Source organism: Camelus bactrianus, chromosome 29 (genome assembly GCF_048773025.1).
Source record: "Camelus bactrianus isolate YW-2024 breed Bactrian camel chromosome 29, ASM4877302v1, whole genome shotgun sequence".
NCBI lineage: Eukaryota > Metazoa > Chordata > Mammalia > Artiodactyla > Camelidae > Camelus > Camelus bactrianus.
The window spans coordinates 20,334,202-20,349,346 of NC_133567.1; the positions used below are offsets into that span (position 1 = coordinate 20,334,202).

The following is a 15,145-nucleotide window of genomic DNA, read 5'->3' on the forward strand; positions in this document are numbered from 1 at the left end:
CAATTCCTGACTCGTCCTACACCAGTGTTACCTGATTGTCTAGTTTAAAGCAAATGCTCCTTGCAAGGCGGTCAGGCTTTTTTAAAAGTAAAGATTTCTTTTTCTTTTTTTTAAATTCTGGTAGGAAAAAAAGTCTCTAGCAAGTTGAGGTCGCGAGTCTGTACTGAGCCGCATAGGGTTCCTCCGTTCCGAAAACCCTGACTCATTTAAAACACTATTTGAGGAGAGCTTGGGGTGATTCCACTGGGATGTAGGGAGTTTCACGTGCTTGATGAGCCACTTCAAAGGTACTGAGAAAGGAGAGGCTATTCTAGGTGGTGTGCAAATGGCTGCCATTCCACTGATGTGACACCAGACATGACTCAGAGTGGATGAGTGATGATCAAAGCTGTGCTAATGACTGGAACTGTAACAGTATCCCGTGCCTTCTGTATAACTTTGACTATTTCCAAATCAGTATTCACTGAGAAAAGGGGAAAAGTGGGATTGGGAAACAGGTATCATTACCTCAAGATTTGCTCCTGAATAAATCTGTTTAAAAATTTCATCTCAGACTTTCTTGTGTCTCTGGAGAAACTTTAGATTTGAGAGCTGGAAGTAAAGATATCTCACTATATCCTAGCCTCTTTGTCTCTCTCTCTCTTTTTTTAAGATGAGAAAACAGGTTCATAGAAGTCAAATGATTTGCCCGAATAGTGGAATAGCCAGGACTAAAATCCAAGTATCAAAGACTTCTTGTATTCTTGAATTTAAGAATCAGTGGCTTCAGTATGGAGGTTCCTTAAAAGTCTAAAAACAGAGTTGCCATATAATCCAGCAATCCCACTCTTGGGCATACATCTGGAATGACAAAAACTCTAATTTGGAAAGATACGTGAATCCCAACTTCACAGCAGCACTATTTATAATAGCCAACACAGGGAAATAACTTACGTGTCCATCCACAGGAATGGTTCAAGAAGATGTATCTACGCACAATGCAACGTTTTCCTTTGGATCAGCCCGCCTCCCGTTCTTGGAGGTGTACTTTTCCTTTTGTAAATAAATCTTTTAAATCTTTCACTACACAGCACACTGTCTCCTGACTGTAAACTTACCTTTCAGGGGTCTTTACCTTTTGGAGTAACACACATAGTATTATTATCCCCATTTTGCAGGATGGCTGATAAAAATTACTCAGCCCCTGCATTCCTGTCCCCAGTATTGAAAATCACTCTCCTTCCCCATCTCCCCACTGATCTCTTAAATAATTGTACTTACCAGCTGTCCTCCTGCTCAGGCTCATGGATCAGCCTCTTAGTTGGGATGTTTTCTCCTCTTTCCTCAAACTTACTTGGTTTCCTCCACCTCATCTTTCTGCTCTCAAAAGAGGTTCTAGGGCCTGCCCCAGATCTGGATCAGATCCTCTGTTATATGTACTGGTTTCCTATTGTTGGTATAACTGAAGGAGAAATAATAAAATGGCCACGCTTAGGCTAACTAATTCCTGGCCTCATATTTGCCATTTGCCTTTAAAGCGGTCAGCAAATCTGACTGACCGGACACTGCCCCCAGCCCCAGGCCCATTGTTGCAATTAGAGTTAGAGTTACTAATTTTCCTGTTTGCTTTACCTCCCGTGGCCAACTGAAATTTACAATCCTGTTTGGATTCTGAGTCATTCCCCTGAAGGGAGTCACCGGACGACTACCTCAGAAGAATGACCCTCTGAAGTCCCTCCTGGTGCCTAATAAGTCTGCTCAGATAAAGAAGGTCGTGGGCTGATGACCCTCCAGACCACCGGACGGTCCCACGATGCTGGACAGACTCACCAAGATTTAGGAGGTAGCTTCACCAGCGACTCTTGCTGATTGATATCCCCTCTTACTCCCCAGTTTGTTCACTATATAATCACTAAGCCCCAACTCTAAGACGGGTTCACAGTTTTGAAGGCACTAGCCCGCTGTGAGTCCCCTTTGCCTGGCAAAGTAATAAAGCTGCCTCTTTTCTTCTAAACTCTAAGACTCTGCCTCTCTGTTACTTGGCTTGTCAGGAACAGGAGCCGATCTTTCGGCAACATAATCAAGCACCACAAACAGTGTGACTTAACACGAAATAACACAAATTTATCATCTTACAGTCCTGGAGGTCAGAAGTCCTGAAACTAATGTGTTGGTATGGCTGTGTTCCTTCTGCAGGCTCTCGGGGAGAATCCAACTCTCCTGTTGTCTTTTTCAGCTTCTAGAGGCTGCCTGCATTCCTTGGTTCATGATTCCTTCCTCCATTCTCAGGGCCAGCAACGTGTCCTCCTCAAATATCTTTCTTCTCCCATCCTTCTCCACTCCTCCCCTTTCTACAAATCTCCTTCTCTTGCTCTGACCCCTCTGGCCTCCCTCTTTTAAGGACCATTGTGATTACATTGGCCCCTCCTGGACATTTCGGGATACCCTCATCATGTCAAGATCCTTAACTTAATGACAACTTCAAAGTCCCTTTAGCCATGCAAGGTGACATAGTTCCAGGATTCAGGGATTAAGACATGGACAACTTTGGGGGGGGGTGCATTATTTTATCTACCCCAATATACATTCTCACGTTTCCTAGAATTGTTCAGTGCTTGACACATGGTAAGGTCTCAAAAACTATCTGTCCACCAAATCAATGAATGAACAAGTCAGCCTTGACATTTAGCTGCCCCATGCTGTTCTTAATCAGCATGAATGAAAGCAGAATCTTCAGAACAAGGAACATAAACATGGCAGCCTGATTCACTGCTTGACTGATCCAAAACACCTGGAGTACCGTGCTTGGTTCCGAGCACCACACGTCAAGAGTGAAAGAGGCAAACTGGGTCATCTTTAGAGGAAGGCAACAGGATGGCGAAGAATGGAAGACAGTGTTATGTGAAACTCAGTGCCTTTATAAAACGTTTAATCAGTAGAGTTGAAGAAGGGTGTGAACAAAGAAAAACTCATCATCAAGACTGGCATCCCCAGTGAGTGTGTGTGTGTGTGTGTGTGTGTGTGTGTGTGTTGAAATGCATCATCTTTTTTAGCAACAGTTTGCCCCCAAAGGAATTTTCACAGGTAAGCTACTCTTTAGAGAGTTAATTTTAGTTGTCGTGAGAAACATACATAAAATCATTCTGAAATGATGATGGCTTCAATTGTGTTCTGGCACAAACTGGGTATTCACATCTCATTAATTAACCATAGGATTTTTTTTTTTTTTTGGTAGGAAATAATAGTTACTACAAACTCCTTGAAATTCTCACCAATGAAAGGAATCAAATATTTTAAAATATGAACTAGTTTCTAGAGAGAACCTTTTTAATATGAGAAAGTGATAACCTCCTGCTCAAGTGCTGGGTGCAACAATGTCCAAAGTGTTTTCCTTTGCCTCAATTAAGATGCCCAGAGATTTTGTGAGAATCTTTGCACCCTGGTGTCAGATTTAAAGCCTAGAAGTACCGGTGTCTCTTCTGTATCAGAATGATGATAAAAATTACAATGCCTCTGCCACTATTTTCATATTTTATACCATTACTTGAATATTTAATCCTTTATGTTGTATTTCTTCATTCATGCATTCATCTTTTATTCAACAAATATTGATACAGTGCCTATGATATGCCAGAATTTGTTCCAGGAACAGGAAGCACACTGGTGAGTAAAACAAATAAAAATCCCAGGTCTCACAGGGCACATTCTGGTAGGGAGCGGCATGAAAAATAAACAGCATAACAAAACCAAGACAGCGTATGGTAGATGGTGGTAAATGCTCCAAAGAAAAATAAAGCTGGGAAGTGAAGTAGGAATTCTGTAGGAGTAGAGGAATAGGGGAGAGGGTTGCAGTTTTAAATAGGGTGGGAGGAGAAGGTGATACTTATGGAAAGACCTAAAGAAGGAGCCAATAAAACAGACGTTTGGTTTCTGGGCAGAAGAGTAGCCAGTGCAAAGCCTCTGCAGTGAGAGGGTGCCTGGTGGATTCTAGCCAGAGTGGGAAGACCAGGGTGGCTGGAGCAGAGTAGAAACTGGGGAGGATGGTAGGATGTGTGGACAGGGAGGCACTGGTGAAGTGAGCGTTGGGTTGGCGGTACTTCTTTTGGGGCTTGAAGACATTTGTGAAGACCTTGGCTTTTTATTGGGTTAAGGTGAGACGTCAATGGAAGGCTTTGACCCAGAGTCACTCTGCTGAGTAGGGAGACAGCACAAGGTCAAGGTGAGCGCAAGGAGGTCAGTTAGAAGTCTACTGCTGTGTTGAGCTGAGAGCTGAGAGTAGCTTGGAGCAGGGTGTTAGCAGGTTAATGGTGGCAAGTGGTCAGGCTTTTGTAGTAGTGAGAGCACATGGGGCGTGCTGATGGATTGGATGTGGGGTGAGAGAAAGTGAGGTGTCAAGGATGACTCCAAGAATTTGGGACTGAGTGAAAGGAAAGCTAGAGTTATCATTAAGTGAGAGGGGAAGGAGCAGGACTGGAGACAATTTGTATGTTCCTCGATGAGGTACCAAATCTCACATGACTGCACTCAGGTGTAATGACGTTCTGGAAGTAAAGGAAAGTGTTAAGAGTCAACTTTGGGATGGTTATGCAGTAAGGGTGACATTGAGGTAGAGGGCGGTCTACACTTCACTTGCTATCCATTACATGGTTGGTGTAGAAAACACTTTACAGTCCAATCTGATAACTTTGACTTCTTTCTGATCGGAGATGGACGGAGATAATAGAAAACATGGGTAAGGAGCGATACAGGCAAAACTCAGTCACAGGCGTTATATATCTTCATTGTGAATTAGGGCAATAAAAAGTTTTCTTTTGCCAAATTGTTGTTTTTCATAATGGCGACTATTCTACTCATTATTGGATTGAGTCTAATATACAATGACTATTTGGTTCTAAGAAACAAACAAAAAACCCTGCTGATTTGAAGAATGTGTACATGCTTGTTGAGCTGCTCAGTAAATAACAATTTGATGATGATTCTGCAGTATGTTTAAAGGGTAATTCTTCTTCTGTTGCTTTAGAGAGTTCATTTGGCATTCTAAAAATGGATGTAATTTCAAGGGGTGACCAAAATGTATCAATTAGCCTGACATCTAGGTCTTTTTAACAGACCTATAAATTTCCAATTTCCTTTGCCATCTTAACCATGGTAAATCATCCTGAACAAGATCATTCTTTTGAACAACAGCCTCCTTATTAGGTGAGATCAATTGAGATTAGAAAATGAAAAATACACTAGATGCTGAGAACTCTTTATGAAACCACATTTGTAGGATGACTATTGAATGAAGATTAATGTGTTATTTTCAGCTTCTACATCATTGATTTAAACATTTTTCTCTATATCCCACTGCTGGATTAAACACTAATTTATATGTGGATGGTTTGCTTGCTTGCAAGTATTATCTTTTCCCTATTGAGATTATGTATTAATGGAAGGGAATGATTTTTAATTCAAATGTAGCTTGCATTGCATACCACGTGTGGTTTTGAAGTGCTACACACTAAATTGGGTAAGAGATTGTTCCACTGCTTTATAAATTAATGATTAAATCCTTTGTTTTAACTTCTGATTGATTTTCATTTGCTCTTTGGATAAAATACAAGATCCATAGCACATTGTGTGGCCCCTGTGTGATCTGAACTCTGCTTGCTTTTAAAGACAGTCTCACAATACTCTCCTCATCTCTGTCCAGATGCCAGATACCCTGGTCTTCTTTGAAACCCTAACATTTCAGAGTCAAGATTTTTGCACATATTGTCTAAAATTTTAATTCTCTAACACCACCTGCCTTATTTATTCCCTATAACACATAGAGTACATTACTTTCTTTTTTCTTTTTTTTTTTTAGCACTTTCAAGATTTATTCAACTATAGTCACTATGCTATACATTATATCCCCATGACTTATTTATTTTATAACTGGAAGTTTGTACCTTTTGACGCCCTTCACCCATTTAGTGCAACCCCCCCACCCCACCCCCTGCCTCTGGCAGCCACCAATCTGTTCTCTGTGACTATGAGCTTGGGGTTTTTGTTTGTTTGTTTCATTTTGTTACTTTTTTTTTTTTGCTTTTACTATTTTTTAAATTGAGGCATAGTCAGTCTACAATGTGTCAATTTCTGGTGTACAGCACAATGTCTCAGTTATACATATACATACATATATTCATTTTCATATTCTTTTTCATTGTAGGTTACTATAAGATATTGATTGTAGTTCCCTGTGCTGTTTTGTTTTTAGATTTCACATACGAGTGAGATCATATGGTATTTATCTTTCTCCATCTGACTTACTTCACTTAGCAGAATGCCCTCTAGTTCCATCCAAGTTGCTGCAAATGGCAAGAATTCATTCTTTTTTATGGCTGAATAATATTCCATTGTACGTATAGTCCACTTTTTTTAAATCCATTCATCCATTGATGGACACTTAGACTGTTTTCATATCTTGGCTATTGTAAATAATGCTGCATTGAACATGTGGATGCATATATATTTTTGAGTTAGTGTTTTGTTTTCTTCAGATAAATACCCAGAAGTGGAATTGCTGGATCATATGGTAGTTCTACTTTTAACTGTTTGAGTAACCTCCATAATGTTGTCCATAGTGACTGCACTAATTTACATTCCCATCAACAAATGTAGGAAGGTTCTCTTTTCTCCACATCCTTGCCATCTCTTGTTATTTCTTGTCTTTTTGATAATAGCCACTCTACTGGGTGTGAGGTGATAGCCCACTGTGCCCCCAGTTTGCATTTCCCCAACAATCAGTCACTTCAAGCACCCTCCCATGCACCTGCTGGCCACCTGCATGTACTTCTCAGAAAAATATCTATTCAGATCCTTTGCGCATTCCTAAATTGAATTGTTTGGGGGTTTTTTTGCTATTGAATTAAATGTGTTCTTTTTATATTTTGGATATTAACTGTTTATCAGATTCATGATTTGCAAATATTTTCTTCCATTCCATAGATTGCCTTTTCATTTTGTTTCTGGTTTTCTTTGCTGTGCAGAAACTTTTTAGTTTGACTTTGTTTTTGCTTTTGTTGCCTTTGTTTTTAGTGTCAAATCCAAAAATCACTGCCAAGACTGATATTAAGAAGCTTGTTCCCAAGGTTTTCTTTTTCTTTTTTTTAATACTTTTTAAATTTATGTATTTATTTAACAATATCATTTTTTAAATTGAAGTATAGTTGATACATAATATTATATGATACAGGTATAAAATATAGTAATTCGCAATTTTGAAAGGTTATATTCCATTTATAGTTATTATAAAACATTGGCTACATTCCCCATGCTGTACAATACATCTTTATAGCTTGTTTTATATCTGGTAGTTTGTACCTCTTAATCCTCCCCCTCCATCTTGCCCCTCCCCCTTCCCTCTCCCTACTGGTAACCACTAGTTCCTTCTTTACATCTGTGAGTCTGTTTCTTAGTACATTACTTTCTTAACAAATTGTCTGCCTTTCCCTAACTAGAAAGTGAGCTCCAAAAATGCACGGATTTTCCTTTTTCTTCTCTCACTGCTGAATCTCCAGTACCTAGAACTGTGCTGGGTACACAGTATGTACTCAGAAAAAAATGATAACAAATGGATAAATGGATGAATGAACATTCCTCATCCTGGAATACCAATTTCCCTTCTTTATGCCTAGGTAACCTCCGTTCATCATTCAAATTGCAGCTTAAATGTCAATTTTTCAAGTCACCTTTTTTTTGTTCCCTAAGAGAATATCAGCTTTCTCTATAATTTGTCCTCACAGTTCTCTGTACTTCTAAGTTCTCCATAGCACTTATTAGAACTTTAACTTATAAAGTCCACTAATTGTGAGATAATTTGCTTAACTCCTGTCTTCTCTGCTAAACTGTAAATTGTCCCTATCTTGTTCTTTTTTTTCTTTTTCTTAGTTTTTTTTTTTTTTTGGTGGGGGGGACGAGGGAGGTAATTGGGTTTATTTTACTTATTTATTTTTAATGGAGGTACTGGGGATTGAACCGAAGCCCTCCTGCATGCTAAGCACGTGCTCTACCACTTGAAATATACCCTCCCTCTCTATCTTGTTCTTAATCATCTCCCCAGCTCCTCGCATGATGCCTGGAACATCAAGATGCTCCATCTGTTGAATGGAAACATGGATAGACGGATGGTTAAGCAGCTCCTCATTATAACTTTCAGTTCCTCTGTTCCACTCTTTCAATGTTCTCTCAGCAAAAAATAGTGATTAGTGAACCAGGAAGGAACGTTTTTTTCTAACCTGGAGAAATTCTTATGCAAACATACTCCTCCATGAATTCACTAATGCTTGTAGCCTCGCTTAAAGTTGATGCCTCATACCAGCCTTTTCACCCCCACGTTATTTAATGAAGTAAATACTTAATGAATTTCTCCTCTGGACCAAACCACACAGAGGGAAAGGTCATGTAAACAGTGAAAAGACCAGAAGCTTTAAACCAGAAAGAGCTCTTACACTTGACTGCCTGTGTGAGCTTGGCCAAGTTACCTGTTGAACATTGGATTCCTCATCTGTCAAAGAGAAACAGCAATGCTTATTTCGTGTGGTTTATGTAGGGATTATTAATAATTCATGTAGTATGCTTGCCACATAGTAGACGCTCAAAAGATGGTAGTGGTTGCTATATCACTAGAAAGTAAGTTCCTAGAAGGCAGACTATACTTGCATTCCCAGTGCCTTATGTATAAGATACTCTCAGTTAAGGTTGGTTAAACTTCCCAGCAATGGGAACCAGCCCAAAAGTTGAGCTACTTTTCAACTTTTAAGGAGCTTAAAATCTAAGTGAGAAACTAAGTTCCAAAACAGTTTAATGAAATATTTAGATAATGAAGAAATGTAATACCTTTATAGTGTATAATGCATACAATATCAGAACAAAATATGTATTATTGCTTAAAAGCACAAGTGCTTTTAATGGCCAGACAGGAAATGGTAAGAGGCAGCTGGCTGTAGTTATTGGTAAATGATTAATTCACATGTTTCTGTGTGTAAGATATAGAACGGTAAGCCTCCTATAAAAATATTCCATTTCTTTGTCAAAATTCGATGCTGGCTCTACCAATGTTGGAGAAAACGGATCAACCGGCTGCTTCTGTGTTAGTGTGATGGCAGACAAAACTGGATTATTGATCTTGAGTATCAAGGTGTACTTGTCATAGAGCTTTTTCCCCCTTTAACAACCAGTGGTTAGCTAATGATCACAAATAGGTTCTGATGACGCTGGGTAATGTTGCTAAAATAGAGCTGTATTATGGGTAGGACCTACTAGCCTGGAAAATGAGAACACAGACTCCATTCCATATTCCACTTCTTTGCAGCATGCCCAGCGTCATCCGTAATCACTGCTTACTGCCGTCCTTTCATCTTACCAAACTCTTTGCTTGCAGCTCTGACAGATGGGACCGAAATAGTGAGTGTGGACAAACTAATATTTCTTTTCTCTAGGACACTGTGTCCTTTTTGTGACTTAGGTGCCTCTGTAAAGGCATTTGACATGGATCCAAACACAAGGACACCCCATTATAGGCTTTTGATGCACTAACCATCACACTGAAAGGTTCAGAGCCTAATTACAGAAGTGGATGCAGCTACCAAACACACTCAGAAGTCCGCACGTTAGGAAGAGATGATCACCATCCTTCCGCACTTTCAAGCCATGTAAGGATGATCCAGACTCCACCCCTGCCAACTGGCAACCAGGCGCACATCCACCTGCCCGGATTCTACATCCCAGTCAGACCAGCTGCTCTGAGAATAAGGCACGTGCCCACACACCTGCATCACAGTGGCAGACAAATGTCCTGGAAGCCGGTGCCCCGCACACTCCTACCCACACGAGCCTATCTGAATATTCTAATTCGCCAGGACAGAGACCCGACACTGCTCAAGCACACTCACAAATAAAAACACACAAAACACACCCGTGGAATAAATCAACTTGCTTATCCAGGTCGGCAAAGCGCACCGATACACAGGCTTTCAGGCCCCGCACGAGACCCCTGGAAGAGTGGCTTGCTTTCCTCTGAGCCGTGCACAAACCGGTGCGTGGCCCCCGGCTGCAGCCCGGTGGGGCTTTTCAACTCCTCCGCCCGAACTCCCGGAGGGCCGGGTGGCGCCGGCCGGCCGCGTCCGATCGGTGCCCTCCCCGCCCGCCCCAGCCGCGCCGCGGGGCGGGGCCCAGCCGGCCGCCAGGAAATGCCCAGGAGAGGGTGTCACCTGCTCCCGACGACTTGTTGATTCCCGGGAGGGCCGCCTTCCCGGGTCTGGTTCCCCCCGCCCGCCCCGCCTCCGAGACCAGAGCCCGAGCTCGCGCACCTGTTCCCCGCGGCGCGGCCCCGGGGAGACCCTCCTTCCGGCCCGCTGGCCCCCCAACTCCAGAGCCATGAGCAAGTTGGGCAAGTTCTTTAAAGGGGGAGGCTCTTCCAAGAGCCGAGCGGCTCCCAGCCCCCAGGAAGCCCTGGCCCGACTTCGGGAGACAGAGGAGATGCTGGGCAAGAAGCAAGAGTACCTGGAAAATCGGATCCAGAGGGAGCTCAGCCTGGCCAAGAAGCACGGCACGCGGAACAAGCGAGGTAGGCGCGGGTCCGGCCCCAGGCGGGAGCCCTCAGCCGCCGGCCTCCAGCCCTTTCCGTGGGGACAGTCCCGTCCGGCCCACAGCACCTGTCCCCACGGCCTTTCTAGGAACTGGGAATGACCCCCCAGGGCCCGGACTTGGCCAGAGCTGAGCAAAACACAATCCTAGATGGCGAAACATAAGGAGGCACCAAAAATCTCAGTAATCAAGCTAAACAGTATTTTATGCAATATTTAAAAAAAAACCAAAAACTTGAAACTGATAAAAAAACATCCATGGTGAACAAAATATCAATATTTAAATTAAGGAGAGGGTGGATATTAGTGATTTTTTTCCCTACTGCCACTGGCTCTTACATGTCCTGCACAACACTTCTGTATTTAAAATTATTTTTTAAAATGGGATGTCTTGTTCATCATGGATGGTTTTGCATTAATTTTGAGCTTTAAAAGTATCACATTAAAATATTATTTATCTGGATTACTGAGTCTTTCTCAGTAATGCCCGCTTAAATTCTCTCCTGGTTTGCCTCTCCCTGGTCCAGCCTTACTGATCTCAATGCTAAATATCAACTTTTCTGTTGTGTGTTTGTATTTTGAATCACACATTTTAACTTGCATGTAAATCTCCAGTGAAGTAAATTCTGGTACGTTCTGGTTTCCCTTCTCCTTAGCTGTTGAAGACTTTAGTGGACTGTTGTGCTGTTGAGATATGATACCAAAAAAAGGTCAGAATTAAATATTAATTCTATCGCTGGCTTCTGCTACACGGAAGGGACTTTGAGTCAATAATAAATCTGCACCTTGAACCCTTTGTTCTTTGCCATAGTTAGTTGGTTTCTTTTGGTGTAGGGCTCTGTTCATAGAGAATAGATCCAAACAGCGCCTAGGCACATAAAAAAAAAAAAAACAGCAAGAAATTGAAGTGATTTGTTCTTGTAACACAAGGCCAATGTCAGACTGAGCAATAGAAGTGGCAATACTGGACTCACCACCAAACCCTGAACTTGCAACCTCAAGTTGGGCTTCTTTTGTCCCATCGAAGCCTTGGGAAGTTTTAGTTCCCTCTAAATGACCCTGCCATTGTTTAAAGCAGGAAAGGAATCATGTCTCCTGGAGTTGACCTTGAAAATCCTGCCTTTTTCCAGAAAAATGTGCGTGATCCATTGGTGCCCATTTATTACCGACAACAAAAAGGCCAAGTTTCATTTTCCTCTGCTTCTGAGTATAACTTTTGCTCACATCACAGCCTGTTTTAGACTTAAGTGCTGGTTTCTATTTTTATGTCTGAAAACATTTTGGGAAGTTATGAAATGGCAATTTCTACAGAGAGACTCTGCTGCTCCTGGGCCCTTTCCCCTTCAGTTTGATGGACGCTCTGACATTTGCTTAGTATCTGTCAATGTTTTTTCCCTTCCTTTTTTGTTTCGTCATTCATTTGGAGCTGTATATAGCTTTATCTACAGTGGTTGCTCCGTATATATTGTCTTTAAAAAAACCCAAAAAATTAAACATCCGCTTTTAGGAAATGGTAGAAATATAGATTTGCTTTTAGAAGACAAAATGTAAAATAATATAGAAATGTTCTTAAATTGGCAGTGCACCAAAGTATATACAAGTAGACTTTATAAAGGCATCAAAAAATTTGATAACACTAATTAAGAACATCAATCTAACTTCCTTAGATCAAAGTAGCTATGGATGTAAGAATCAAGTGCAAATAATCAACTAGTGTCAGAAAAGTCATTTATTTTTTGTCATTTGTCCTTGGGAATGTCATTGGTGTTAGCCCAGGCCTGGTGCTACAGTGACTCTGGGAAGAGGCTGGTTAGCATGAGGCCATCTGTAATCTATAAAATGGTAAGAGTCCAATCATAGACCATGCATTGGGAACACTGTCAATATCAGAATCTTCCAAACAAACCAAATAACTTTGTAAACACATGGTTACTATTTTCCATTAGCCACTGGAAAATATTTTCACACACATAATAGGTCAAATATACTCAGTACTAAATAGGCCTTGTACTGCACAATGTTGGTGTTAGAATGGCTGTAATTTACCTGGTAATCAGAGTGACGTAATGTACATGCAGTTAATTTCAGATAACATGCTGTCAAGGATACTAGTTGAGTAGTCAGCTAGTATTGTATCAGAAAAGGCCACACTCCTGGCCAGTACAAATTCTTCCATGATCTGTTTCTCTCCAACAGAAGTTTTGACATCATTCTGAATGTCAAAAATGGGTTTTGTTGGTAAAATGAGTAACTCTTGAACTAGCATAATAAATGTTAGAAATAGGATCTCATTGGTGAAATTGTGGATTGGCTAAAATAATTTAGAGGTATTTCCTGGCTTCCCATGTAAGAACAGGTGTTAAGAATGTTCTAGGTTTATAACTAACCACATTAGGTGGTACCTGAAGCTTGATCAAATCGGTGCAGTGTCCAGTCCTTGGTTCAGGTGGATCTCTGACCTCCCGCAGGGCACAGCCCCCTGCCAGGAAAGGTTGCTGTCCATCTTCAGTGAACTTTTCATGTAAGGTGTATTGGACTAAGAGGACATAGAGTTGGGACTTCACCAAAATCATGGAACAGGTTGATGAATTGTTTTTTTGCCTATTTGGCTAATATATGTTTGCTTAATAAGCAGATCTGCGTCTGAGACTTGCTTTTATTATAACTCGTAGCAAGGTTGCGCAGTGATAGCTAGTTCTTCTCCCTTCAAACTTCTTTAGCAGTTACCATAATCTACCAAAAAGTACTTGAGTGGGCACCACCAAATTGGTTTTGCAATAGCCGTGTTATCAAGCTTCTGCTGATCTACAAGGGTAACAGTTGGAGCGAGATTTATAATTTGGTTAAAAACTTGAGGCGATCAGATTCCTGAGAGCAGTTTATTCAGATCACTGTGCTAGAGTGCCTGCTTTATACTAGTAATCTGCTTTGTGAAAAAGTAAATTTTTTTATACATCACTTAATTATTTTCTACTTCTGCCAAGCCCTGTCATCTAGAGCAGTTTTCAGTCCTGGATGGATATCAAAGTCACCTTGATGCCTGGATTCCCACCCCCCTCGATTCTCATGTCATTGGCTGGGGTGGGGTTTGGGCAACAGTATTTTTTAAAGTACCCACAGGTGATTCTGTCCTGTGGCCAGAGTGAAGGATAAGAACCTAAATCCATAGCAGTGTTAATGGGGTAGAAATAAAAGTCTTCTTAGTCTTGCAGAGACTTAGTCTTGCTTCTTAACCATTTTCATATCATGGTACCCATGGGCACTGATAACAGTTGTATGTTTCACTGGGATAACCAAGGACCAGCAGCTCAAGGACTCTTGAGATCCCAAGTTGGAGCCTCAGGAGCTGAAGGCATCAATATTTTAGTCCACTGCAACGCTCTCCTGCTGCATTTGTTGGCAGGACACCTTAGAGGTCACTGTTCTAACTTCCCTTAGGAAGTCTTTTTAAAAATAATATCATTAAGAGATGGTCACAGGGATTTGCTTAAGTATAATATCCCGAATATGTGAATATTTGATAGAAAGTAACTCAGAGTTGTAGTTAAGAGGCTGGGCTTCAGAGCAGGCAGCCCTGGGTTTGATTTCCCGCTGCCCTGCACTTCAGAGATCTCCTTGGCCTGCGGGATTCTCAGCCCCTTCATCTGCATAATGGCGGTGATAAGGCTGACGCTCAGAGTTGTGAGGATTAATGACATTCCTACGTAAAGCCCTTAATTTGGTGCTCTATAAATACCAGCCTTTGTGATAACATAGCATTTTTTTCTTTTTAAGCTGGAATCAGCTTCCTAGTAAGTTCCACTTACTGGCTCACATTTTGTCCTCTGGAATAACATGGGGGAAATCTCCATCTGTCACATGAAGACCTCTCACATATCTGAGGACAGCAGTCACTTCCCTGAGTCTCCTGTTCTGCAACCCCACCTCTGGCACTTCCTCAGTTACCCTTTAATGTGCTGAGATTTGCTCACCAGGGCCGGTCAGGGTGAGGCGAGTGAGATGCCTTAAGAGTGAGTGCCCGCTGACATCTTTCCGCTACATCCCCTCCCTCTACTGGTGGCCCTGTCGCTTACCTTTGTCCCAGGGAGAATAAGAAATCCAAATATGTGACTGGAAAGGTGTGGAGCCAGGCCGGAGTTACCGCGAGGCCTCTGGCTGTTGGGAAGTGGACTTAGAGAGATTACAGGCTGAGATGGAGAGGAAGCGAATTTGGCCAAAACCCCTGCTGGGTATCATTTCACAGGATGCCCGTGAGAACTGGGTGCCGAGGCCGTCCCACTTTTTCACCAGCTGCCTGGTGAAGTGCGACTCCAAGGCGCAGAGTCCTCTGTTTGGCCTGTTTGGATAAGCGGCTTACTCGGAGCCCTGTGCTGTTTTGGGGCAGGGATGGATTCGCTTTCATCCTCATGCAGATCTGGTCTTCCTTGGAGTCAGGGTGTGTGCGCAGTCCATTTAGCTCAGTGTGGGAACCTTTTTGGGCTCTCGAGTTTGCTTTTTACGATAGTTGTCCCAGAGCTGATTCTGCAAGCTTGGACACTGGGGACCAGAAGAAC

At 41.9% G+C, this 15,145-nt stretch overlaps 1 protein-coding gene across 1 annotated transcript in view; it reads left to right on the forward strand.

Moving 5' to 3' along the window:
• Positions 1–10,182: 10,182 nt before the first annotated feature.
• Positions 10,183–15,145, forward strand: part of CHMP4C (charged multivesicular body protein 4C) — a 28,252-nt gene continuing 23,289 nt past the window's right edge. The window contains exon 1 of the mRNA XM_010951816.3: positions 10,183–10,573. Coding sequence (XP_010950118.1) covers positions 10,384–10,573 — 190 coding nt within the window. The 5' untranslated portion in view covers positions 10,183–10,383. The remainder of the gene's footprint in view (positions 10,574–15,145) is intronic.